The sequence below is a fragment of the Hypomesus nipponensis genome, chromosome 23 (assembly GCF_054491055.1).
Source record: "Hypomesus nipponensis isolate SF chromosome 23, ASM5449105v1, whole genome shotgun sequence".
In the NCBI taxonomy this organism is placed as follows: domain Eukaryota; kingdom Metazoa; phylum Chordata; class Actinopteri; order Osmeriformes; family Osmeridae; genus Hypomesus; species Hypomesus nipponensis.
Genome location: NC_140383.1, coordinates 568,064 through 593,965, shown reverse-complemented (window position 1 = coordinate 593,965; position 25,902 = coordinate 568,064). Strand labels below are relative to the sequence as shown.

General features: G+C 43.3%; 4 protein-coding genes and 1 long non-coding RNA gene across 29 annotated transcripts in view; 2 read left to right on the top strand and 3 right to left on the bottom strand.

Annotated features, from left to right (window-relative positions):
- obsl1b (obscurin like cytoskeletal adaptor 1b) overlaps positions 1-3,379 on the top strand; it is a 31,221-nt gene extending 27,842 nt beyond the window's left edge. For 22 of the 23 annotated variants that reach the window (XM_084688857.1, XM_084688853.1, XM_084688854.1 and 19 more), the window contains 2 exons: positions 714-983; positions 2,363-3,379. In XM_084688857.1, the coding sequence (XP_084544983.1) occupies positions 714-983; positions 2,363-2,373 (281 nt within the window). In that variant the 3' untranslated portion in view covers positions 2,374-3,379. Of the gene's footprint in view, positions 1-713; positions 984-2,362 lie in introns of those variants that run through there. The other variant, XM_084688855.1, reaches the window with a different exon arrangement.
- Positions 3,341-19,072, bottom strand: ctdsp1 (CTD (carboxy-terminal domain, RNA polymerase II, polypeptide A) small phosphatase 1). Of its 3 annotated transcripts, none has more exons than XM_084688880.1 (7): positions 18,735-19,072; positions 13,652-13,800; positions 9,100-9,201; positions 7,472-7,528; positions 6,413-6,505; positions 5,852-6,037; positions 3,341-5,545 (listed from the first exon to the last, which is right to left on the bottom strand). In XM_084688880.1, the coding sequence occupies exons 1-7, from the start codon at positions 18,805-18,807 to the stop codon at positions 5,417-5,419; spliced, it is 789 nt and encodes a 262-aa protein (XP_084545006.1). In that variant the 5' UTR covers positions 18,808-19,072; the 3' UTR covers positions 3,341-5,416. The 3 variants fall into 3 exon arrangements, with proteins under 3 accessions (XP_084545006.1, XP_084545005.1, XP_084545004.1); XM_084688879.1 differs by lacking the exons at positions 13,652-13,800; positions 18,735-19,072 and adding exons at positions 10,022-11,874; positions 12,058-13,070; XM_084688878.1 differs by lacking the exons at positions 13,652-13,800; positions 18,735-19,072 and adding an exon at positions 10,022-13,070.
- LOC146233263 (uncharacterized) lies at positions 13,073-17,820 on the top strand. Its single transcript, XR_014741614.1, has 2 exons — positions 13,073-13,398; positions 17,141-17,820. It is a non-coding gene; the product is annotated as an uncharacterized LOC146233263 (long non-coding RNA).
- A 195-nt stretch (positions 19,073-19,267) lies between the features above and the next one.
- LOC146233261 (SPEG neighbor protein-like) lies at positions 19,268-21,128 on the bottom strand. The gene is made up of 4 exons (XM_084689578.1): positions 21,022-21,128; positions 20,555-20,862; positions 20,277-20,418; positions 19,268-20,113 (listed from the first exon to the last, which is right to left on the bottom strand). Exons 1-4 carry the CDS (start codon positions 21,126-21,128, stop codon positions 19,975-19,977), a joined length of 696 nt encoding a protein of 231 aa, XP_084545704.1. The 3' UTR covers positions 19,268-19,974.
- An 808-nt stretch (positions 21,129-21,936) lies between these two features.
- spegb (striated muscle enriched protein kinase b) overlaps positions 21,937-25,902 on the bottom strand; it is a 35,486-nt gene continuing 31,520 nt past the window's right edge. Inside the window, exons 38-42 of the mRNA XM_084689970.1 lie at positions 25,449-25,688; positions 25,101-25,324; positions 24,817-24,892; positions 24,525-24,674; positions 21,937-24,164 (exon numbers count right to left, since the gene is read on the bottom strand). Of these exons, the coding sequence (XP_084546096.1) occupies positions 23,927-24,164; positions 24,525-24,674; positions 24,817-24,892; positions 25,101-25,324; positions 25,449-25,688 (928 nt within the window). The 3' untranslated portion in view covers positions 21,937-23,926. The remainder of the gene's footprint in view (positions 24,165-24,524; positions 24,675-24,816; positions 24,893-25,100; positions 25,325-25,448; positions 25,689-25,902) is intronic.

Here is a 25,902-nt window from a genome sequence, read left to right as displayed (position 1 = left end):
TGAAATGAATGATCAAGTACAAGAGTCAGCGATCTGGAAATAACAGCACCCAGCTCCACCTAGCATACACACACCAGTCAATATGATGACATCAGCCTGCTGGGCTGGTTAGAGAGCCCTGTAGCTCCAGACCTCCAGGGGACCCAGGGTTCCTCACTCAACCCACACTCCAACACACCCTGATAAGGAGGACTCCAACATAAACATTCGATGCTTCAACAGAAACTCTTGAATTCACAGAAAACATGAATAGAGATGTAATCACTTACCTTCCTTAACAACACAGCACTAACAGACATAAATTATTCAAATCAACACCATTCATTCTCCTATGGCAGGCTAGCACAGCACTGACTCTATGATCTATATCCTGGTTGAAGGTGTTCATTTAAATTCAGAGATGTATTTGAGTTTATTACCGGGTACATCCCCTTTAAACCCCCCCTTCCCTCCCCTGTCTGGTAGCTGCAGCCCAGTCTCTCATGTAATGCCCCCCTCCCTCCCTCCCTCCCTCCCTCCCTCCCTCCCTCCCTCCCTCCCTCCCTCCCTCCCTCCCTCCCTCCCTCCCTCCCTCCCTCCCTCCCTCCCTCCCTCCCTCCCTCCCTCCCTCCCTCCCTCCCTCCCTCCCTCCCTCCCTCCCTCCCTCCCCCCCCCCTGTCTGGTAGCCCAGTCTCTCATGTAATGCCCCCCTCCCTCCCTCCCCTGTCTGGTAGCCCAGTCTCTCCTGATGGTGAAGGAGCTGGAAGACACACATGTGGTGGCTCCAGAAGAGGCCTGCTTTGAGTGTGAGGTCTCCGTGCCTGTCCTCAAGGCCCCCCTGTGGACATTGAAGGGGGAGGCCCTGCAGCAAAGCCCCAGGGTGCGTCTGGAGAGGATGGGGACCGTCCACAGACTCACCCTGCGCCAGACCTCTGTGGAAATGAGTGGCCCAGTCGAGTTCACATCAGGGAAAGCCAGGAGCAAAGCCCAGCTTCATGTCACAAGTCAGTTCAATATGTTCTGGGGGGAAATGTTTTAATTCCTGTTTTAATAATACAAGTCTAGTAGTCGGCTGGGTCTGTGTGAACCAGTGTGACTTGCCATTCCAACATCACATGGCGAGAATTCTTTTTTACATCTGTGGAGTAGTGCGTGCTGCTATCATTTAAGTTTGGTGTTTATGTTCCACTCTATCCATGGGCATAGATAACCAGGTCAAGAGATGAAGAAAGCATGTCTAAGGCTACTTTGAGGGCTATTTTGAGACAGAAGATTGTAAACTACTTTTAGTTTTATTATGTGTCTCGTAAATGAAAGACAGTATTGATTTCTTGTGGTGGTTTACTAGATTTTGAATTGAGGTCAAACACTTCTAGTGCCAGACCTCACTCACACCTTCATTTTACATGAACATTAACATGAAATGAAATCTCAGCTACATCATGTGTATCTGACCCCTGGGTCTAGACATTGGACACCAGAGATGTACAAAACTACACACATCCTTCACTCAAGTAGAATTACAGATTCTCCTGTTAAAAGACTGGTAAAGTTGAAGTACCGACTACACTTTTTTACTCAAGTTAAAGTAAAGAAGTGTGGGCTCTGACAATTACTTAAGTAAAAAGTAGCCATTACTACACCTGTTGGACCACACATAATATTAATACATTAATACAAAATACACTATAGACATGTTGCGCATTCGCCAGGAATCCTTTTTGACCGTGACAATTTCAAACATCTCCCTGATATATGGCCATGGGTTATCAGGAATGTATCTATTCTCAGTCATATCGACATCGCTAACTCCCACTGTTCATCTATAACATGCTTTTTTTTCAACAATATTTTTTCAACCTTTTGAAACTTTTTTGACCAAATATTAGTAAAACTTTTTTTAAACGTATTAATCCAAAACTTATTTTGCAAATATTTTTTCAACCTTTCAAAGTTTTGGGGAAAAAAATATTTTTCCAACCTTTTGAAACTTTTTTGAGCAAATATTTTTTCAACCTACAAGTTTTTTTTTCAAAGCGTTATTTTAAAGATTTCTTTTTTTGGAAACATTTTATCAAAACATATAAATAATAATATAATATATATCAAGCCACCAAATATAGATTAAAACTAAAGTAATGAGCATAGCTTTAAAATGTAAGAAGTAGAAAGTACAGATATTTGTGTCAAAAATATAAGGAGTGAAAGTAAAAAGTTGTCAGAAAAATCTACTCATTACAGTAACAAAGTATTCGTAGCCTACTTTGTTATTTCTCATCTCTGTTGGACCTCATATCACTAAGGTTGCATTTCAAGAAAGAATAGTTTGGTGTCTATATTGAAGTACATTTCCTAAACTTTGTTCTCTTTTCAACTTTCTTAGGTGACCCATGAGTGACGGAATCATCTTGATGTTTTGAACATCCAAAAGAGATGGATCGCTAACTGTTTATTGTGTTAATATTTGAAATGGGAATTCAAACTCCGGAGGTAAAAAATGTAATTTGATATTTTCTTAATGACTTCGAATTAAGGGTGAAAGAGTGTTTAGATCTTTAACAGTAACTTGAAATGTTTTGTATCTTTGTTGTCCAGCGCAGATCATCATACTCACATAGCTTATTTAGTGGTCCTGGTTATATCTGCTAATCAACCGTTTAGAGGTCTGGAGAAGATCACAATTTGATGGAATATGAAAGCAAAAATGTGTCCATTACATAAGGTGAAAGTATAATTTGAGGGTTTATTTCATCAGTAGGGGGGCTGAAACATCCCAATATCTCAAATACAATTGATAAGCTCTTGTGAAAGTGCACACAGGTGAGGCCCACTGAAGGTTGCATAAATTGTTTCTGTTAGTTCTCATTAGTGTAGTTCTCACAGTAGTAGATTTTACTGCAAAGTTAGTTTATTTATTAGGTAACAATCATATTTATTAATTGTTCAGTTGTCAGTTTATATCAATGTCATAGTTTCATGTGTAATTTCCATCTGTTGTCCATTGTATAGACATTGTTTTTTACACTTTGAGATTTTTGAAGGCAGACATTCAAGGTACGGTGAAGAATGGGTTCTGTCGAGCAAAATGAGGCTTGTAATATAAATATACTGGGCCAAAATTGGGTACATTTACAGTAGGAAAGCAGAAGACTGAATTGTTCTTTATATTTATGGTCTTGCTCAATTAAAGCATAGTAGTTTAGGAGTTAAAGCAATACTAGATTTAATGAGGAATAAATAATGTATTCATGTGAATTGAAGTCAGTTCCATATTCCATTGTTTTTCATTTTGTGTGATTCCAACACCCCACCTTATACTGAATATCAGTGTATGCATCATTCATTGTAGTGAAATATGAGCTTGTTCAATAAAACATGCTTTATTGTTGCAAAGTTCAAATACAGTTTCTAGTTTTTTTTCCATTATAGAATTGATGAGCAGCAACTATTCACTCAAACTTGTTTTGCCAGTTTCTTAACTCAGGTGGCAATGTTAATACTCATAATTGAATACAGTAAAAAAAAAAAACATTATTGTAAAAAGGATTTACAACATGTTCATTCTTAAAATTAAAAGATGAATATGATCAAATTAACTCAACATTTTGTATTTATGTTAATGCAAGTACACACTGGCACAGTCACATACAACATACAAACACACGCGCGCACACACACACCAGACTGTGCCAAATACTACCTGGGCTAGCTACAGGGTCTGTGGTTGGCCTGGGCTAGCTACAGGGTCTGTGGTAGGCCTTACTCATCAACATGATAACTCAGGTTCATTCACCAACACACAAGTTGCAAAGTAATATCACATTTTAACAGCTAAGGAGAGCAAACAAATTGTGCTTGTGTAAATCATGTCATATTGTACTTTTCTAGAACATCCTGGTAGATTAACAACCATACATCCTGACTCTGTACTAGCATTAAAACAAGTTAGCATTTGATATATTTATTTCAATAAAGTTTGTCTAAAAATATGAAAATGACATATTTTGACATGTGAAATATAGCAATGTTAAAAATAAATCAAAACAACCTTTTACATTCATGATAATTTGTAAAAAAATAATCTCACCACATCCATATTGGCACTTGTATGTTATTCAATCAGATTAGAGTTTAAAGGTCCATTGTCCAGAGGAAACTGAAAATCTAGTAACAGTCCTGCCTTTTCAAATAAAGACCTCCAATCTTCATAGCCTTTTAATGACAGACCATGTAAGATTGTAATACACTAGGTGAGCAATTGATCAGTCAAGGCTTTCTGTAAGTGTAGTACGTTACAGGGAGGATAGTAATGTGATCACTGTGATGCTGTGGGAAAAGTTCACCTGTCCCCATGTATGTTGATATCAGTGCATCTTAATGGTGCACAGAAGTGCACAAATAGCCAAGAGGTAAAAACAATGTTGATTGGAAATAGATTGAAAATCTAAAAACTGAAAAAGGTTTTGAATAAAGTTACAATGGATTTGATTGTCATTTAGTAGGCACACCGGCCCAGACTTCACCAGGGATCAACAACAATCCTCACGGCTCTGGGCAAGTTATTCAGTTGTGACCCAGGCATTCTAACATTCACTTGTTAGAACAGACTCTTGTTCAGCACACATTTGGTTTTTCATACCAGAATCAATGGCATATTCAGCCATACCTTCTAAATCCTTAAGAAGTGTGGAAGTCTGCCATGGTAGTGATACTGTGTGCCTACTGAGCAAGGGTCATCCTCTGTTCTAGTAGCCAAACAGAGGTTTATGGGTTGAATGATCAGTCATCACTTGAGCGCATACCTGTCTTTTAGTCAAATGAAGTGTAAACTAGTTCTGATAAAGGTAATGACTGATGGGGAGAGAGAATCAATCCTAAAGGCTCCTCTACACTAGAAGACTTGACACAAAAGTAATGGCTTGAGTATTTTGCACATATTAAACTCTTTATTACTTATGAAGACACGGTTAGGATTTGGTGCGCTCTCTCACAAATACAACTTATATTTAACCTGCCCAGCTCTGTGCCAGTTTATTTTAGACATACTACACCAAATAGGCCAGTGAAGAAAAAAGTTTTACTTATAAAAAACATTTTTCCATAACATCTTTGCAGGCATTGAAAATCCAATCCATCAGATTAAAAGAAGGTTGTTTCTTAAAAAAAAGAAAGAAAAAGGCCTTTCCTTGACTAGTCTTGAGAAGGGCTGTGTGAAATGGGGGGCAAGACAAACCAAGTGTGAACAATGGTTACTTACATATCAGTCCAGTTACTTACAAATCCCTCTTTGTGCCATAATGAAAGTCCTCTCTGCCATATATTCTAGGAGTGGAATATGTGAGGTGGCGTTGACCCAGGCCCTCGCGGTCCTCGCCAAGCCAGCGCCCAGCAGCCTCCATGGCCCCGCGGGGAGAGACGCTGGAGATCTGCTCTCTCGTTAGCTCGTAGTCCTCTGCTTCTTGAGAACATCGTAGATATTGTCCACTTTGCTCAGCCTCTCGAAGAACGGGATGAGATCAAGCAGCTCGGCGTCGGCCATGTCGTCAAACCAGGAAGCAACGGGCACCTGTGGACGCACGCAGAGAAGGAGCGGACCAATCACAAGTGATCTTTTACTGTTGGAATGTCTGGTATCAGGTCAAACTCTTACAGCAGTTTCAATCGGTTACAAACATGTTTTATTCAGGTCTTCAACTTCTTCACAAGAAAATGTAGACAGTCTGTTTATGAACATAACCGTACAATGATCTCACATTTAATCAGACTGTCAGACTTAATCAGATCTTATACCTAGATGAAACATCTAATTTCATCAAGTTACCCCCCCAAAATTATAAATCCTAATTGTATTATTTAAGAGGAGATAACGTACAGCGTTGTCGGGGTGGAAGATATAGGAGGCAGGAGAGTTGTCCAGGATGATGACCTTGTTGAGGTCTCGGCCTAGACGGCTCAGGTCCTTCACGTAGTTTCCCCGGTGGAACACGCAGGACTCCCGGAAGAGACGAGTGCGGAACGCGCCCCATTTATCCAGAAGGTCAGACACGGGATCTGCATACTGACAACACCAAATACAATACATGGTCACATATAGGATAGTAAAACATATGTTGTGTACGGCTGTAGCTTCTGTGTCTGTGGACGTTCCTGTTACATTTGGATGGAACTGGACGTTGAAGCTGTGTTGCTGCGTGTGTCAATTAGTGTTTTGTGTGAACGTACTACATTTAGATCTGGCACAAGTGTATAAACTACCAAGACCAATAATTGGGTTACCACTCCAGGAATTCTAAACATAACATTTGGAAAAAAAAGGTGTTACATTTTTCTTGCCGGTGGTGAAGCAACTGTTCCACCCTGCCAGCTGTAAAGCTGCTGTCCGTCCTCAGTCAACAGTGACATCAACAGCAAATCCTCACACTGGACTTCTCACCTTCGATAAGCTTGCAGTGAAGAGCACACACTCAAACAGCTCGCCCATCCTCTTCAGAAACTCATCCACATGGGGTCGCTTCAACACGTACACCTGGAAAAGGACAGGCAGCAAATGTTGCAAGACGCATTCTGATCCACAACATGTCCAGTCCAAGCCAACATTGCTAGAAACTTAGTGGTTTTTACTTCAGCTAAACCTTTATATTCACAACACTTTCCCTGTTCTCGGTTTTTATATATATATATAAAAACAAATGGAGTGCCCTTTTCTGTTCATATATATTCACACACCAGGACAAGATTGCCATTCACCATTTGTTTACTGGTAAATTTGTGAATTAGCAACATGTAACACCAACTAGTATAAACATTGGTAGGTCCAGGCTAGTATTAGGGGACACAGCCTAGGTCACAGATGACCTAAGCTGCCATTTGTTTTGCGTTCACAACGGTGCCGGTGGCCTTGTTTCTGAGCCAAGTCGTCCCGTATAGGCTTTCCCCCATTAACAAGCCTATCCTGGATTACTTGAAACAGACACAAGCCCTGAAAACAACAACAAGCGTCTTCTGTCTTTGGGGGAGGTGGGGGTGGTGGGGAGGTGGGGGGGGTGCGGGGGTAAAGGTTGGGATCCGGCAGGTTGTAATTACCCTTTAAAAACTCACATAGCTACATTCTTCCATTCCTTTCTCCACTGGACTGGACATAATATGTGCTACCGACTGAAGATTGATGGCCAGTGCTTTCTGAGAAGGCGGCCATGGTTTCCTCATTTCATCAGGCCTCTGAAATAGCCACCTGCTGCTCGGACCCGTCACTAGAGAAGGCCACTGCTCTGTCAGGTAGCTAGCTAGCTAGCAGGTTAACGCCGGATGGGTCAGCATAAAGAAAAGAAAAATCATCGGAGGCTAATATGGTCAAATATTGAGCATCTGTTTCCGAAGTGAGATGCAGATGCATTGCTGAGATCATTTATAATGTGATTGTCTTGAGTGGTTTTCACTGAATCTTGCTTCGACTATGCTGTCACTGAGGTGCTGCGTGAGCATGTGTCCTCACCTGGTGAACTGTTCCATCAATTTCCACTGGAATGATAAAATCAGCGTTGTTCACTGGCTGTTGGGAGAGAGAGAAGGAACCCATTCTTAATTAACTAAATAAATACATTTCCACGTAAAGATTATTAAATATTTCTAATTGAGTCAATATGAGAGTTTTAAAATCACCCTAACTTATAAAAAAAACAGCCAGGTGTAAATAACATGACTCCTTTTAAGTCATCCAATATTGAAATAGGAGCCTACTGTACTCATAAAACAGTGATTTATTTAGGTGTCTCTTCTGGCTGAAACAAGTCTCTCAAATGTTAGCTTCATCACGAGTAGTTGCCCTATTAGGCAGGACACCATGATGACCTACATTCAGACTATGTAGTAATGAAGCAGGCGGACTCAGCCCACAGACAGGTCCACAGACAGGCCCACAGACAGGCCCACAGACAGGCCCACAGACAGGTCCACAGACAGGTCCACAGACAGGCCCACAGACAGGTCCACAGACAGGTCCACAGACAGGCCCACAGACAGGTCCACAGACAGATCCACAGACAGGCCCACAGACAGGCCCACAGACAGGTCCACAGACAGGTCCACAGACAGGCCCACAGACAGGCCCACAGACAGGTCCACAGACAGGTCCACAGACAGGCCCATAGACAGGCTCACAGAACGGCTACAGACTATTTGCCTACATCCCAGAACCGCAGGCAACAAAAAAACGACTCACTAAAACACTCATTAATAAATCACTGTATGTGATTTATTGTGTTTACATTAAATACATCATACATAGTTATTCACTATACATCTGACTTGAAACTGGTTCTCAAGGCATTTGTTCCTTGACTAGAATGAAGTAAAAAATACTTTTGAAAAGTGTCTAAAATGAATTTCCTTTTTGGCCTTGCCCCTCCTGCTTCCCTGCCAGGCCAGGACAGGACCGAGGACAGAGACATCGGCCTGAAGCCAAAAACTAAAGTGCCTCGTGAAATAAATCATTCTAATCCTATCTTGTTAAATGTTTGCACCCTACTTAGTATGGAGGCCATAATGCAGGCTGTGAATAACATTTTCAAAATTTTGTTATTTGTTGATTTGACCAAAAACAACTTTTCTAGCGTCCGATGCACATGTGACTTTTGTGACCTTGTTTCCACCTGTGGCTGTATCTAGTGACATCCTTAGGGACAGACTGTGACCTGATAGGATCACTTCAGCAAGTGAACATGAGGGAATGATTTAGAATTCTAAATGCATGAGACCGCAAAGGACATCCTCATGGCTCTACAGTTTTTCTAGCCTAAAATATTGAATTGTCTAATATGTATTCAGAATAGCTTGAGACACAAACATGGTCCAGTCCAAACTTTTGTTTGGACTTTTTTTTGTAACAAAACGCAGCATAAAAGTAAAATACTTTTTTTGACCATCTTGAAAAACTTTGATTAGGTTAAAATGTTCTAAGCATGGAGCAATGTAATGTTTTTATATATTAAAATGAATTACTAAAACATACTACAAATTTAAATTATGAATATAAGTATTATTGGTCACACAATTACTTCACACATGCACAGTATATTGGTAAGCATGTATTAGATGTGAAGTGGGTCACACTGACCAGTGTACCTTGAATGAACTGTGTACCAGAGTTTCATCCAAATCGATGACCACACAGATCTTCCCCACATCTTTAGACTTGACCTGAGGGAGTAATGGCTTAGCTGGGAGCTGGAAGAGAACGTGGGAAGCAGGGTCAGTAATGAGCCATATGCAAACAGAACATTTTTACATGCATTTGACTTACATTGTAGTGTTGATATTTCTAAGAAACAAGTAATGAAAACATGCCAGAAACCACATGAAAAGCTGAAGTGGTTTCATTACCTGCTGAATTCCCATTTGAATTTGTAGGACACATATTGCCAATGTGTTAGAGGCCGTTTGTGAGGCCGTTTGTGAGGAGGAGATAATGGTGTTTTTAAAAATCACATCCATGAGGGGGCACAGAGAAGCTACTGAAACAGCTGCTACACTGTTTACGGAACTAGTAGATATCAGAGGACCGCAGGACCCTTGTGAGAGCTGACAATCAGCTCTCTTCCTTCAACAAGGAGCCAAAGTTCCAACTACCACTGAGTATAAATGTGATACCCAAATAACCAGCCAATAACAGGGCACAATCCAAATGTCCCCAATGAGTAAATTATCGGGTCAGGTGGATAGTAGATCTTTTAAAGGTTGACAGGTCGAAAATACCCCCCTATCTGCCAAGCATTGAGAGCCTTATGTTCAGCCACATCTTCTACTCAATTTAGGTCTTAGGCCACAGACTTGATCTATAGCCAAGAAACAGCCAAAGCCAATACTAGACGCTCCTATCAAATGTAGGCCAACTGGTGTACAAATCAACTGCCTCCTCACTCTTTTCAGTTCATTGTCAGATCATGCAAAACATACCACACTTCTGAAATTTGAAAGCGAAAATCACACCAAATTTGGTGAAGTTCCCAACTAGTCCAGTGTTGAGTGCAGCAAGGCTTCCTCCTACCTGCTGTGGTGGAGGTGTGCAGTACTCGCAGTCACAGCCCTCTGAAGACTCGTCCTCAGACACATCTTCCTCTGGGTCCTCATTCTGCTCACAGGCCTTGTTTTCATCCACCATCTTAAAGAACTCATGAGTCTCTTCTCCCCCTTCCTGTTCACTTTGTTCAGAGGCTCTGCTTCCCACTGAGACTGCCCTGTGCTCAGCTTCACCAAGGGCTGTTTTCTCAGAAAAACCAGTCTCCGACCAGTCATTTGTCTCTGGGTACTGAGTCTTTTGCTGGTTTTCAGTATTAATCTTCACTTCCTCAATAGAAGGTCTGAAAGATTCGGTGTGGTCATTAAACTCTCCATTCAAGTCAACAACTTCAATGATTTTGAAATGGCTTAGTTTGTTCTCCTCCTCGTTTAATATGGTGTCTCCAGAGTCCCTCTCCTCCACTTGTCCTGCAGCACCCTGGTCTTGGGTGGGAGGTTTCCATTTTCTCCCACAGGGCTTACAAGCCTCATGTTTAATACAAGGTTTCCAGGCATTTATTTCATACATGTAGTATTCTTCAATACCTGATTCATATATCTCACCATTATCTGTGCATGACCAGTAGGGTTCTCTTTCAGTACAAATACTAAAACCATCTTCTTCATCACAGGACTCTTCTTCATGCACGCCATCTTGTGTTATTTGCCGGATTAAATCCAGGATTATTTCCTGGATGTAACATTCGACAGGTTGTGCATCCATGTCTTTTGTAAGAACTGGGTCGTCTGTCTGGCCGTTGTCTGCACCACTTCCAGAGCCTTGCTCCTCTGAGGGTGGGTAGGAGTCATCAGCACAGCTCAGCTCATCATCAACACACAGAGCGCCTGCACCTGTGTCCTCACAAGCCTCCACTTCCACCAGACATTCACCCATAACGGGACAGGACGCATGCTCTTTTTCGGAGGCTTCAGACAAGTATTTTTCCAAACCCTCGGTCTCCTGAAGCTCATTCCTGGTGACAAATGCTCCAATAGCTTTATCTGTGTTCTCCTGGGTGTCACATTCAACAGAGCCCTCTGCAAAGGATCCAGTATCTAGTCTCCCAACGTAGGGATGGAGGATGTCTAGTGCCTCATCTTCACCATGTTGTTCTTCATCAGAAGGTTTCACATCCTGAACAGGGGTAGCGTGAGTGTCGTCATCCTCTGACTCTTTAGAGTCGTTGGCACAGGTTGTCGTTTTCTGTAGCTTGAGCTGTGCAACGTAAAAATCATGAACATCCCCACCCTCGAAGCAGGATATGTAAGGTCTTCTTTGAACAAAAGAGTGTCCGTGAAAGTCCACTCTGTCAAACAGGTCAAAAAAGTCCTCAGTAACGACAGCACTGGAGCAGTCTTTATCTTTATCGTCAGTGCTCTTGTCTGATTCCTGCAGGTCATCTTCTTCAAAAGATTCCCACTCGTTCTGCTCGTAGCTGTCCTCATCCTGGGCTCCTTTGTCGGACTCCCCCGAGTCAGAGCAGGCTGCGGAGGGAATGCTGCCGTCGTTACAAGTTGCAAAAGATTTGGTTTCAGTGGAAGAACACTGCGAGGAGGACTCGTCTTCCTCGATGCAACACGCAGCGTTGTGGTCATATAACGTGTGTTCGTTTTCACCCGCAATGTTTTCATATGGCTCACGTTGCTCAAAACATCCACAGTTTTTGCTAGTTTCCTGTTGTTCATCTAGACTGGTCTGACAGGACAGCTCACAGTGAAGTGAGGGGGTGTCGTAGTCTATGACATCATAACTGATGTCCTCTGCAGGCTCTATATTGTTGGTGTCCTCGCTTGCTTCTGACTGACAGTCACTTTCACAGGGATGAGAGTTTTCCTCTGTGCCTTGAGAGGACATGGGGGTATTAAGATCATCTGATACTGTAAAAGATTGTTCAGCTGAAGCCTCACTAAGCTCACAGATATCAATTTGCTCATCGATGGAATCAAAATTACTCAAATATTCATCGAGCACTAATGTACACTCAGATGTCTCATCAATTTGATTAGTCGTTGCAGAATACTCACTATTTTTAGCATAACATTCAAATAAATTAACTGATTCAGCCAAGTCGGGATCAAAATCTTGCTCCAAAAAGTCTGTTTCTGTCTGGCTCAGTCTGTCAGAATCTAAGGACTTGCTCTGATCAGAGCACTTGCATTGAGACAAATCGGATTCGAAATCTTGTTCAAAATACTCAGTAATTGTCTGGCTCAGTGTGTCTGGCTCAACAGACTTGTTCTGTTGATCAGAGGACTTGCATAGCTGGGATGACTGGAGGTGTTCTGTGCAGTGTTCACAGAGTCCGCTGCATTCAGAAGCTTGACTGTGATTAGCACTGCGCTCAGAGGACTCACCGAGATCGAAACCCTCTAAGTGCTGAATGCATTCATCACATGATCTGTTTACCATGGCTGTCTCACAGTCCTCAGGGTGATGGTGAGGTGTTAAACAATCCTCCCGGGGTTGGATCCCATACTGGTCCAGACCTTCAGAGTCTCCGTTAGAGGGTACAGAGTGTTCGATCTCTTCTTCAAGTTCTCCATTCCTGTTGCATTGCTCAACAGCGGGATTGATTTCCTCGTAGACCATTTGGTGTTCAGAGTAGTTCACCACGGCTTTTGTTGTGTCTAACATGTTGCAGGGCTCGTCAATTTGATTGAAAGTCTTGGTTGAATCCATGACTTCTCTCAGCGCTGAGACAGTGCAGCGTTCAGCAGGCATCTCTTCACACACCTCTTCTCGTCCGGACAGTTTACTGGGGTCTGACGGCTCCAGGTACACGAACAGCTGTCTTCCGCCTATGGCTTTATAGTGTTCTGAGGTTTTGAACTGCTCGAGGCATTCTGTGAGGGACCTGTTTTCCCCAGAGAACCTGCAGACGTCGGTGAGGTCGGGGGAGAGAGGGTGCTCGGCCAGTTGGCGGGGGGAGTCAGAGAGACCACAGCCCGCCTGAGAGCGCAGCAGCAGCGTGCACGTTGACATGACAGGAGGTCACAACCAACACTGACACAAGCGCTCGCTCTGCCCCCTCTCCAGAAGACCTGGCAATTTATTTTTGGGGCTTCGAGAGACGTGACAAATAACTCCTGGAATATCAAATCACTATAAAAAGCTGAAGTAAGGCATAAATCTGAACCTGACACCTGAGACGATCCTGACCACCTGATCCCTGGTTGCCGTTGCTAACAGCCATGTCGTTTTTTTATAATGTATTCAATACTGTCACGACCAACTGTCATATGTCCAGATAATATCAAGTGTACTGACACCATTTCTCCATGTTGGCAAATGAGCAAATCCATCTCTGTCACCGTGTCTGGCCGTAGAGACAATGTTTTTCTCCTGTTTGCGACTTCTTTGTGTCAGTAAGTTCAGATTTTCCTCCCTTTTTTGTGTTTTGAGTGTTCATGCATATAATGAGTATTATGTACTGCATAGGTTTACAGACTGCGATAGACACCCTCGTAAACATGAAAGGAATTGCGCAAAGAAACATGTGTTGCGGCTCATGTGACCCTCTGTCGTGTTGAGCCTCTACTGTGAAGTGACCAGAGGAACGACAGATGAGTGATATCTCTAAGAGGGGCAGGGGGAGAGGAGGGGCAGAACACAGCTTACTTTTGACAGGGTCCCATTTTCCTCCACCAGCAGCGGGGCATTGTTGTTGATGGGTAGCTGCTCTGTGTCTTTGTGACATAGACAGCAGAAGAGACTGTGGAAAATCCCCCGTTTACGAGGCTTCTTACTTGAGGACACGGCATGAGCACCTGGGAGAGAGCAGGAGAGAGACATGTTTATATTCTATTCATACCTGCACACCACTATTTTTTCGTCCTCAAGTTACCTCACAGAGGTTATTTACAGGTGCTTGAAGGGGTTAACAGGTTACATAAGACAGTCTGCTGCATATTTCAGTGCCTGAAATAGTCCTGTCTTAAAGGAACGGAGCAGGGTGAACCCAAAGCCCCGGATGTGTCCCATGTTCAGAGGGCGTCTCTTGTCTAGTCACAGGGCTAAACGCTCCAAAACTAAATGACGTTGTTTTTGATTACATAGTTAGAGAAGCTGTAAAGCAGAACTGAAAATTAGTTTTAACTTCATCACACCACAGAAGAATGTGTTGTTAACTACCCATCCAAAGTCGAATCAAAAAGAAAACACTGACAAGTATGTTAAATTAGGCTTGAAATCGTGAGGAAATCAGCTGTCTTCTCTACTTGAGACTGGGGGGGTGTGTCGCCTGAAGGAGCTGAAGCTCCGCCCCCTCTAATTTAGCCACAACAGGAACAACTAGCTAAATCAATTGCAGATATCAGAACAGACCGACCTGCAGTCTCTGAGTGTTTTATGTGTTAATTCCTTTGTCTTTGCATTGTACCAGCTGAATAACAGAAGGCAGGTTATATAAACCGTCTGTGATCTGACGTAGATCAGTTGGGTTTAGCCCCGCCTACACAAAACCTGAGCAGCAAACGGGTGGGAAACTGTTCAATGTCTAACTCCACATTTCAGTGGGACAAAGTTTTTGTGCAGCACATGCTTTCAGGAACTCATTTCACACGTATATAATGTATTGAGAAGCAAATCATGGAATTTGCTTCACAGCACCTTTAATAAAAAAATTATGAAAAGGCTATGAAAACTGTTTGACAACTGTCATGACAACCGTTTAACTCCACAAATTCCTCTGGTGCCACAGATGCACAACTATAAAAAAAATATGTATATATTATTTTGATAGTCAAGAACACAAACAATGATGACAATGAATAAACTAAAAGCCAAATAACTTTTCCTGAGAGATTCTTAGCATGTAGTCATGGAGAACTACAAGATTAACAATCCATGTTCCCACAGCTCCTTGGCAGACACACTTTGGAAAAAGCTTCCTTCTGGAAGAGAGTGATGAGAGATAGTCTTTACAGGATCAAATCAATGACAAATGAGCCTTACTCTGATGGATATGGGGCTGTCATCATAAGACATTAGCGTGCCACTCTAAAGTGACAAGACTTGTTGCTATGATGCTTATGGGGACGAGTGTGCAAAATACCTTGAAGATAGGAAAGTGACAAATTCAAAACTTTTGCTTTTAAGAAAACCATCTTCTACAGACTATGAATGGTATATGATTTCTGAAACCGTCCGAAGAATTGAATAGTTACTGGCTATGGAGCGAATACACCACTGCACAACAACTTGGTTCATGTAGTGAGTTTGATCCCTGCATGCACTTCAGTTGGGTTTAGAGTAAACCGAGTCACATGGTGATACAGCTATAGCTCTCCCATGAAGCACTGTTCGGGCACACTAGCCCTGCCATGGTGCACTGTTTGGGCACACACATCTTGGTACAAGGTTTGTGTGCAAACACGTGTGAAGGAACAGGGCAGGTGAGACGAGTAGTGAAGAAACATCACGCTGAGCTTTACGTTAGCTCTTCTGATATTACACATCAAGGGCTTTAAATAGCGTGCGAGAGCAGCTGCTGACAGCGGTTAATGATGGGATTCTGTGTAAATATAGCCTCCCACACTCACACCAGGCCATACACGGAGTCACAAACAAAACCTTTTTGTGTCAGTAATGACTGCAGAAGAAAATATTTACACTGTGTTTGTCTGTTTCACTTGAACGTTAAAGATTATGTCCTAATATAAATCAAACCTTATAGGCGTCGTCTTAGCAGGGTGACGTCATATTTACATACAGTATTTACATCTACCTTCTGATTGAAGGGTGAGTGGGTGTGTCCCGTACTGTTAGTGGCTGGTTGGGACTGTCAGTTTACCATATTCAGATCACACATCAGACTGCTTTGAGCTGTGATATGTGTTTGCCTTGTAGGAAATCTTCCGTGATGAGAAAATTTACGTTTTTTTTGCATCTTGTCTCCTGTGTCATAATGTGAAGTATGTGTTGAAGCAGTATCCATTACATCTGTACAACCTGCCACAAGAGGTCTGAAATGCAGACTTTGCAAACACTTGTTAACAGTATGTCAACACAGTCTGACTTCAATACTTCAACAATATTCCACCATCGGATTTTCAATTCCATATTCTGTGAGTGTGGCTGGACGGGGTATTGCTGTATAAACATTAGTATTCAGAGAGCCTGGAGCTCTGGGGATCTGGCCTCTGGGGAGCCGGCCTCTGGGGAGCCGGCCTCTAGGGAGCTGGCCTCTGGGGAGCTGGCCTCTGGGGAGCTGGCCTCTGGGGAGCTGGCCTCTGGGGAGCTGGCCTCTGGGGAGCCGGCCTCTGGGGAGCCGGCCTCTGGGGAGCCGGCCTCTGGGGAGCCGGCCTCTGGGGAGCCGGCCTCTGGGGAGCCGGCCTCTGGGGAGCTGGCCTCTGGGGAGCTGGCCTCTGGGGAGCTGGCCTCTGGGGAGCTGGCCTCTGGGGAGCTGGCCTCTGGGGAGCTGGCCTCTGGGGAGCTGGCCTCTGGGGAGCTGGCCTCTGGGGAGCTGGCCTCTGGGGAGCGACAGTAACGCACTCCTGACACATGCAGTGTGACCCTTGGGTCCATGCCTCACACCCCCTTTCCCGGAGGCCAAGACACTGATAATGAGCTTACAACTTTTCCAAGGGGCACGGCCAGCCTTGTGCCACATCAGCATGTTTTCGCCCTCAGGGTAAAAGCGTGGTATCTGGGTTTGTCTGACGAGCATCTGTGCTTCTATTCCCATCCAGACCGCCTCTCCACGACTGACTTTCCACTTCGACACACGATCCGCCACAACAATCTGACAACTTGTTTCACACTAGCAGCAGCAAGTGTGCTAGCAGGGTTAGGGTGGTGGTGACGGAGATAGGCTTGGGCCACAGTTTGCCCTGGGGATTTAACTTAATTGTAATTTGTCTTAAAATACACATACATACTAGTAAAATGTGCAGACATGCGTAGGCAGGTGGCAAGTTTTAAATTCACATGAAGGAACAACAATTAATCTCCAGCAACATCACACATAGTTCCTTGTAGACATTATAGAAATGTAAGGACTACATTTGATAAACAACAAAGTTTCTGGGCCTCCTAAAGCTCAGGGCGTGCAGAGCAGTGCAGGACGCAGCCAAGTCCCCCTTTCTGGCCTCTTCTTTCCTGGAACAGGTTTGGCGCCTGTGACCCTTGGCCAAGAGGAAGTGATCCAAGAGTTGGGAAGAGTGGGCTAACACAAGTTTGGACCACACTGCCACCCTCAGGTCAGAATCTGCAGTGCAGGCAGGGTAGAGCAAAATGAATGTGTGCATCTAGTCCACACTTGACCGGTGGGGATCTCATTCTATTACGACTGAAACTGTTAGCTGCTCCTGGCATTCTCTAATCCCTGTTCTCCTCTCTGTCCCCCCCACACATCCCTTGTGGTGTGGGGGGTCTGAGCTGTCAGGACCTGCCTGGTCGTCGGTCTACCAACGCTGGACCAGGTCGTCAACCGGAAACCAGCCTCCATGACGGTCAACAGCGAGTTTCCAGGTCCCATCCAACGTCTATAAAGCCGAACAATGGATTTTTGGTGTTTTAAAAACCCATTGACACTGTATGACTATGTTTAGCTTGTGTTCTGCTCCTCTCTCTTGCCAACCGTCTCTGGAGGAGGGGATCCCTCTCTGAATTGCTCCTCCCAAGGTTTCTTCCATTTTTTCTCCCGTTGGGAGTTTTTCTGGGAGTTTTTCCTTGTCTTCCTTGAGGGTTTAGGTTGGTTGAGGGGCAGTTCTATGGGCGTATGTGAAGCCCTCTGTGACATGCTTGCGTGTAAAAAGGGCTATACAAATAAATTTGATTTGATTTGATTTGATGTGTGTTATGTATTGTCATCAAAGGAAAATTGCAGTGCAGTCCCCAAAGGGAAATTGTAGAAATGTGGGTGTGTATGCTTGTGTGTGGATACAATTCATCTTCAATGATGTATTTTAAGTGGTGTACTTGAGATGTCCATCTTGACAATTGTTCTGTCTTTGATTCAAATATTTGCGAATTAAAAATTATTATGCAGTCAATGATGCATAGCACTGAACTTATACTATCCTTAGAACTTTGTATACGGATTTACTGTTTAGTGTTAGAGAAGCACATCACTTACGGATCTGTCAGGTCTTAGGTGTGGGAAAACTATTGAATAGGCAATGTGATACTGTTCAAAATACTATCACCTTTTTGCAGTAGGCCATGAACGCATGTTGTGTTAAGGTCCTATTATTTCTCTGAACCCTCTTGAAAAGAGGTGAATTGACAGAGTTGCTATTTGGACATTCAGTAGTCTTACAAACAGCAGAGAACTGTCAAGCGAGGCTCTAAATTGGACCCCGCCCCCTTGTGTAGGATACCCGTTAACGCTATTAAGATTTATTACTTACAGTAATCAGCTGAAAGGCATTATAAAATCTGCAAATATGACAATATTCCAGACAATAACGGTTAGAAAGCATTTTCATTTGTATTTTCATTGCCAGGTTGGTCTCGCAGTAACCACCAGGCTTACCTAGGCCTAATTCAGGACTTTGCTACAACTTTAGCTGCTCTTGCTAATAGCATATGAGGTAGCCGAGCGAATATGTGTGAATATTTAATGGAGAAAAGACTCCACGCGTATACTTCATAAATTAACGTTTGGTCTTTAATTTTGACACGGACATAGCCGCTGCCCTGCTGTGTCCATGAACGTTGTCATGCGCAGCAGACCACTTTAAAACTTTTCCAAACTCACCTTCCTCTCGCCGAGTTGAACTATCTTCCTCATCTCTTGATACTTGCGTGATGATTGAGGACGAATGATCCATTTGAATCGTTAATCAACAAAACGGAAGTAGCCTATACCATTCAATGTATGTAGCCTAGTAGTTTGAAAACTTTAAATGTGACAAATATTATTTATATTTCGCCACTCCCCGTCGTTGCATGGGCGCATACTGTGCGTCTAAAATGTTGCATTAAGTAGCGTATTCCAAATTCAACCTGTTGACACCATCAGAAGATGAAAATAAAAGGTTTAAGAAAAAAAAATGCAGTTTCAGTTGACTACTTTGATTCAACATGGAGTTGAGTTGAACAACTTCAATTTCACGATGCAAACATGGAACTTGACGGTTTCAAGGATGCCCAAAATCTTAAAGCGACAATGAAGTGCCTTCTTTCTTATTACAGTTTATTGTAAATATATGATCCATTTATTAAAAACAATATCCATAAATTACCTAGTAAAATCGTCACTTTATTTGGGCTGTTGTGCATAACATCGGTTATTGTTATTGCAAAATCAATTTTTAAACAGTCGCATGCATCAACTAGAATGACAACCAAAAAGATGAACATGTAGATAGGTTGGTAAAATCTATAGTTAGATGTTCCAAATAATCCTCATCCGTTTTTGATAAAACTTTGAAAGACGACTTGTCTACGTTCTATGGGCATGAATCCGGGGTGGCCTTGAAACCGGCCAGAAGGAAGAGAAGTTAGGGAAAGTCTTCAAAGTGCGTTCACTGATTTGGGAGTTAATGTGAAAGTCCTCAAAAAGTGAAAGAGTAAAAACATGTCAAGAGAAACAGTGTATTAACATCAACTTTAAACTAATTATTAATTAAATAAATAATTTAATTTAATGTGTTTCACCTTCCATAAATTGCGAATTGTTACAGATGAACCTACATGAAGTAAATACTCAGTTTGTTCCGAACATTGTTTTTCTGGTACTCAATTAACGACAATTAATGTTCATGTATATTTATAGATACCCTTTGTTTTCGGAAGTAGATGATTATTCCATTATTATTACAACATCAATTTACTGCGAGTTCCTTAAAAATATCTTTTACAGAGTTGCCAGAGTACATACATAGCAAAGCCATTTCCTTTATTTTTTATTGAGGCTTTTTTTTTTTATGTTATGTACATCAGTTCACAGCACAACTATCCTGGAGAGCAGCTTGTATGCAGTTCTCCCCGGCAGTTCACAGAATGTCCACACGTGCGAACGACTGGTCCGTGCCCAGACTGTTCTCCACAAACACCTCATACTTGCCCGCATCTGATAGTTGAGCATTTTTTATGGTCAGGATTGTGTTGGTGTCCCCAATATCATAGAACACTCTGAGAGGCAGAAGAGAGAAAGCCTTACATTAACTCCTATATGAAGAATTGATTCAAGGTTTGTACCTCAAGCTAGACATTCACTAGGCTCATAGACATCAGCATGTCTTACATGAGAGTAGAGATCTATCAGAGTTACCGAGGGAAGGAGAACCAGGCTCACCTTTCGTCCTCCTCGATGTCGTCTCCATCTTTGATCCAGCCAACGTCCGGTGGCGGCTCCCCGCTGATCTCCGCCCTCAGCACCACAGTGGTCCCTCGCTTCTTCTTCACGCTGTCTGGCCCTTTGGTCACCTTAGCAGGGACTGGGGAGCACAACATCCCCAGGGGAGGGACCATTTAACACCAACTGTACACAACCAATAGTCATTGGAAGAAAAAAAATACAAAAAAAATATTGCATTAAAAAGTTTTAAGAACTCCAACAAAATGTTTGTGTACCTTCTACCAGGATACAGGCGGATCCAGATGCCTGTCCAAACGGGTTCTTTATGGTGACCGTGTATCTCCCCAGGTCTGCCAGGACGCCATCTCGCACCACCAGAGCCACAAAGTCAGGGTCCTCGAACACGTAGCGGTACTTGGGGTCATCCTTCAGCTCTCGGCCGTCCTTGGACCAGACAATGAAGGGGTCTGGGAAGGCGCTGACGCGGCACTCCAGCTTGGCAGCGCTGCCTTCCAGCAGAACCACATCTCGCAGCTCCTGCAGGATCTTAGGAGGACCTTTTTCCCTCAGCTCCTTACGGGATCTGAGGTTCCAGAGGAGACATTGGAATCAACAGACATATACACATGCATACATGTGTACAATACATACATACATACATACATACATACATACATACATACACACATACATGCACATCAATTAACCCTTGAAACCAAAGCATGATGCAGTGCGTGAGTACCTGTGCCCCCGGTAGGAGGCCTGGATGCGTATGGCAGCCTCCTGGACCTGAGGGTCCTTCACGTCCAGGGTGCAGCCAGGAGGAGGCCCTGCCTTGGGTTTGGACATCTGAAACACAAGACAGCAGAGCAGGGGCCTTGGTTTACATGGGATATTTTTGTTGGTGTGGAACATGGTAAACATTAGTATGGCAACAATGAAACCATTAAGCATCCACAAATTGGTAACCAAAGCTCCAATCTTCACTTAAGACATTTCTTGTTGCTCAACTCACACAACTATACATGCTGGCATGATGAAGCTGTAATCAAGACTGTTCCTATAGAACTCTCTCTGCTTTTACCAAACACTCTCAGACGACTTACCCTGGAGCAGCTCCTAGCAGGGATCTTCTCTCCGGGCCAGACGACTGAGGGGGCTGGAGCTTTATAAGCAGCGGTCCTCAGAGCAGGCCTTGGGCCCCCAGGGGCCCTGGAGACTCCCTGGTGGAGGGGCAGGGCCTGCACACGCAGGGCTTGTCCTTCTTTGGAGCTTCAGATCAGGACTGGCATGACCAGGCTGATAAAAGATGCGCTCCACATGCTCAGTCTTTCCATCAGGCCTTATATGGTCTTCTCATCAAATACCCACGAGGATGCCTTCAGGCGCTAACAGGTCAGCAAATGGCCAAAGTGGATTCCTGAGAACCTAGACTGAAATGTGAGTGCTCCCTGATGGAGAAGCAGACACACAGGTGGGTTAGGGTATGTGGTTACCCCCAAGTGGCTGGGTGGAGCGTGACCTCATGGAAATATTACCTCAACTCCTCCCAGCCATGTTGATGTTCACTGCCCCAAACCAGCAAGCACCATGGTAGGACACTGCTAATGCAGTTTTTCATCCCGTTTAAAGAGAAAAATGAAACATGATGACAGAGTAGGTAGGATTTCCTTTATTATCTGCAGCAACGTCAGCTGTCATGCCTGTTTCATGCCCAATTCAGAAATTAAGAGAACTAAAATTTAGAAGAGAACAAGTTTACTGTAGGTTGCACCAAACATGACCACTCAATCACTCAATAAATACACAAAACTAACACAAAGAAAGCAATCCAGTGACTTAATGTCCCCAAAACATAACTGGCATTTATTTTAGGAAATGTGTTTTTATTATCATACTAAAACATATTCTGAATATTTAATCCAGGTCCATGTCCAAAACTGTCCTCACCTGTTAAAAGCACTCTTGTCCACAGAAGACCTTCTGATGCAGTATCATTCCTGCCATTTTGCATTTTAGGCAAGTATCTACACTGCTCATTTTACCAACTCTTAGACCACATTTCTTGGTTTGAAAAGACGTCATACGCTATACAGAAAGGAATATATCTGAGGATTAATAAATTAATGTACATGAGAAACTGTATTTATAGAATCCAGGATTTGATGATGTCCTTAATCATTTTGAAGATTTATTGGATGAATCATTGACTGCCCAAAACAACTAAAACGTACGTCATCTTTAAATTCAAATGACAAGACACAACAGCAGCCACCACAACATCAAGCCCATTCTTGACTATGGGGGGTAATAGCAGGAGTTACGGTGTCCGTCTAATAAATATGATTCTGAAACTAGAAAACATGACACAATGACACAAATCAAGCACAGCTCCTGACCACAGCCTACATTCATCACGTCTGGTTCTGAACGTTACGGTATAAATCTATAAATCATGCGTTGATTTTAAGAAGTTTGTGCAAAAACTCAAATAGCATGCATTGATATTGAATTTGGCCCATGATGATTAGGCTTAAACAATAAATATATGATATATTCGTAAACCAAACGTGCTTTATCGTGCTGGGCTGATTTTAAGCAGCTAGAGAACCAAAACTATTGTAAAATCGATCGACAAACAAACATCACCTAAAGCTTGATAAAATGTCAAATACTTTACTTTTAAAAGTTCACATTTTGTGTGTGGATTTGATTCATACACACAAATGTAGGTAATGACTAGGTAAACTAATAACTAAAACCTTTGGTAAGATCATCCGACGTAACTAAGAAGGGTAAAATAGTAATACGGTAGATTTTGTTTTGTAAGCTGCATTTCAGACAAAATACCCCAAATGCCATCTTAATGTCTATAAATCTGTTTGTTATCTCTGTGGTAATAAATTAAAGTTTTGTCAAAAGGTTTTAATTGAGGTAAGGGCACTTGTTGATTCCAGAAACCCGTAAACCAGGCTACCTTTAATGATCTGATATCTTCTTAGTCATAGTAATTTGTAGCTTTTTCAAGTAGCCCTTGTTGATCGTGTACAAGCCTGTTCACTTCATGGGTCATTGACAAACCCTTAGATAATACATTTGCATACTGTGCTGTGCTGTCTCTTAGTCTTAGTCTTAGATTATGTTTTGTTAAAAAGTACCAAAAAATTCTGATCAATTCATTCTCAGAAGCTGTCCTGATAAGAACGGTAAAGATGTAAGATGAGTGTCCTTCACTAAACAATTAGCAGGACAAGAAACACCATCTCTCCACTAAAATTAATATATTTAGAATTACACATTTACATCACACATTGATGTCTAGATAAAATATCATATTGAAAGTGAGATGGACATCCTTCCATCTCTACAACTCAGACAGGAAAGGCTTAACTCAAATCCAGAGTTTTGAGAAGCTACCAGAAGCTCTGATGATATGGAGCCAGAGACCCAGCTCAGGTGTCTTCCAGTGTTAGTGGATCATTTCATGATCGAGTAAGAAACTATAAAACAGTTCTGGTTCCCGGAGGCCAGGCCCCTGCAGGTTCCCCAGGAGGAGTGACCCCACTAGAGGATCCGGGGAGCTCCCCCACCTCTGGGCACCGCATCCTGCCTTTGTACAGACTGCAGGTCCTCCTGCTTCCAGGCTGTCAGTGAGCAGCGGGCGTGAGGGTGGAGGCGGGTGAGGCGGGGCTGGGAGGCGTGCTCTGGTAGGAGCGAAGCAGGACGCGGTGCTTGGTGGCCACCTGGACGCGGCCGCGCTGCTGCTCAGCCAGGAAGTCTTTGAGGCGCGTGGTGGTGAAGGTGAGGGTCTGCCGCCGCAGCCTCATCAGGTAGGCGTCCTGAAGCCAGGAGTTGTTGAAGCAGTCCTTGATGGAGGGACGCGCCCTGCAGCAAAGACACACAGGGGGTAGTGTAAACAAACATACTTTTTCAAAAGTTTTGAAAGGTTGAAATAATATTTTCAAAAAAGTTGTATGTAGTATGTTGTATATCTCCTCCCCTTCTATGTGTGTGAAAAAAAATTGGGAAAGCTGGAAAAAATACTTTGAAGAAGTTTCATCAAATTCCTTTTATGTGTATATATAATTGGCCAATAAATCAGATTCTTTCTCTTTGCATTAAAAGCATCTGCTAAATGACTCCAGAATGTCAGATGTAATGTGCTGCAGCAGCTTAGTACATTAGCCTGAACATGCTGCTTCTGGGTTAGAGATCCTCATGCAGACATGCTTGTGGAAGGCTCACCAGGGGTAGCTACAGAGAATCTTCTTCAGGAACAGAGAGGCACTTTGAGACACATTCTGGTAGAGCTTTCCAAGGTCAAACTTTGCTGCCTGGATCCTCGCCTCAGTCTCCCGAGGGTCACTCTCCATGAAGGGCAAGCACCCACTCAACCTGCATCTCAAACACCACCGTGTGAGGAGCACACACACACATCATTACAGGCACACTTTCATTCAGTATCTCAGAGATACTCTCTGAGCATGTCTGGTAACCTTGTTGCCGGAGATCCCCTGTGAGCTGGTGTGGTACTCACATGATGAACGTGAGCACGCCCAGGCTCCAGATGTCAGCAGGAGGACCCACCACATCTCCTCTCAGCATCTCAGGAGCTGCAGCCGGGTGCACAGAACACACCACACGGACACATCAGGATTCAGTTTGAAATCAAGCCGTATTGAATTCCCTAATGGTTAACTGTCAGTCGTGTAGTGCAAGAGTTGTTTTATAGATACATATCAGTGGTGAAGACGACTTTTTGTTAGCCTTGCTGGGAGAAAAAGTCATTAAGTTGTTTTAAAGGTGATCAGCATTACTTACCCATGTACTCCAAAGTCCCCACCGGTGGACTGAACTGCTTCAGGAACAGAGGGTTGAAGTTCTGGGCGCTGCCGAAGTCGATGATCTTCACAACGTTCATGTAGGTGACGATGATGTTCTCTGCCTTGATGTCGAGGTGCAGGATGCGTCGGTTTTGAAGGTAGTCCAGTCCCTGCAGGATCTGGACTATATAGCCCACCACATCATCCTCAGAGTAGCGGAACCTGACAGGACACCGACACAGCACACAATACATCATGATATGAATGTTATGATACGACAATATACTTTACAGAGAACAACTTGATCTTACTTCCTCTTCTATCAGGCGATAACCCTAACCCTGACCTGTCTATGAGGCTGTAGAGGATCTCCTTGCCGCTGCAGCACTCGGAGATGAGGACGAGGTAGCGAGGAGTGACGTAGGCCTCGTGCAGAGCCATGATCTTGTCGTGGTGGAGCGACTTGAGGATGTCGTACTCCTGCAGGACCGCCTGCTTGCTCTCCGCCTCATACGGCACGATCTTGGCCATGAACAGGTTCCCTGTGGCGTTCTCACGGCACTCCCGGATCACGCCAAACCGGCCCCTGCGAGGAGAAGCACATGAAAAACTTGCTGCTGTTACAGCATCGTGGGGAGATGTTTACTGCCATCAGAATTGGAAGATCTTCAGCTGCTATCAAACTATTTGGATATAAATGGACTTACTGGTATGTGTATCGTTGATCTTTTTCACAAAAAGTGTCACAATACGCATAACTGTGTTTTTATCCGTTTTGATCCGTGCAGTTCAGAAATTCA

Excerpts from the sequence above, each read along its gene's own strand:
- LOC146233261 (XM_084689578.1), bottom strand. The coding sequence starts at position 21,128 with ATGTCCAAACCCAAGGCAGGGCCTCCTCCTGGCTGCACCCTGGACGTG. Across the intron at positions 20,419-20,554 it reads CGCCTGTATCCTGGTAGAAG|TCCCTGCTAAGGTGACCAAA; the intron begins GTACACAAACAT and ends TGTGCTCCCCAG. Across the intron at positions 20,114-20,276 it reads GACATCGAGGAGGACGAAAG|AGTGTTCTATGATATTGGGG; the intron begins GTGAGCCTGGTT and ends TCTGCCTCTCAG.
- ctdsp1 (XM_084688878.1), bottom strand. The coding sequence starts at position 13,015 with ATGTCAACGTGCACGCTGCTGCTGCGCTCTCAGGCGGGCTGTGGTCTC. Across the intron at positions 7,529-9,099 it reads TGGTACACAGTTCATTCAAG|CCAGTGAACAACGCTGATTT; the intron begins GTACACTGGTCA and ends CTCTCCCAACAG. Across the intron at positions 6,038-6,412 it reads TCACTGCAAGCTTATCGAAG|TATGCAGATCCCGTGTCTGA; the intron begins GTGAGAAGTCCA and ends TGGTGTTGTCAG.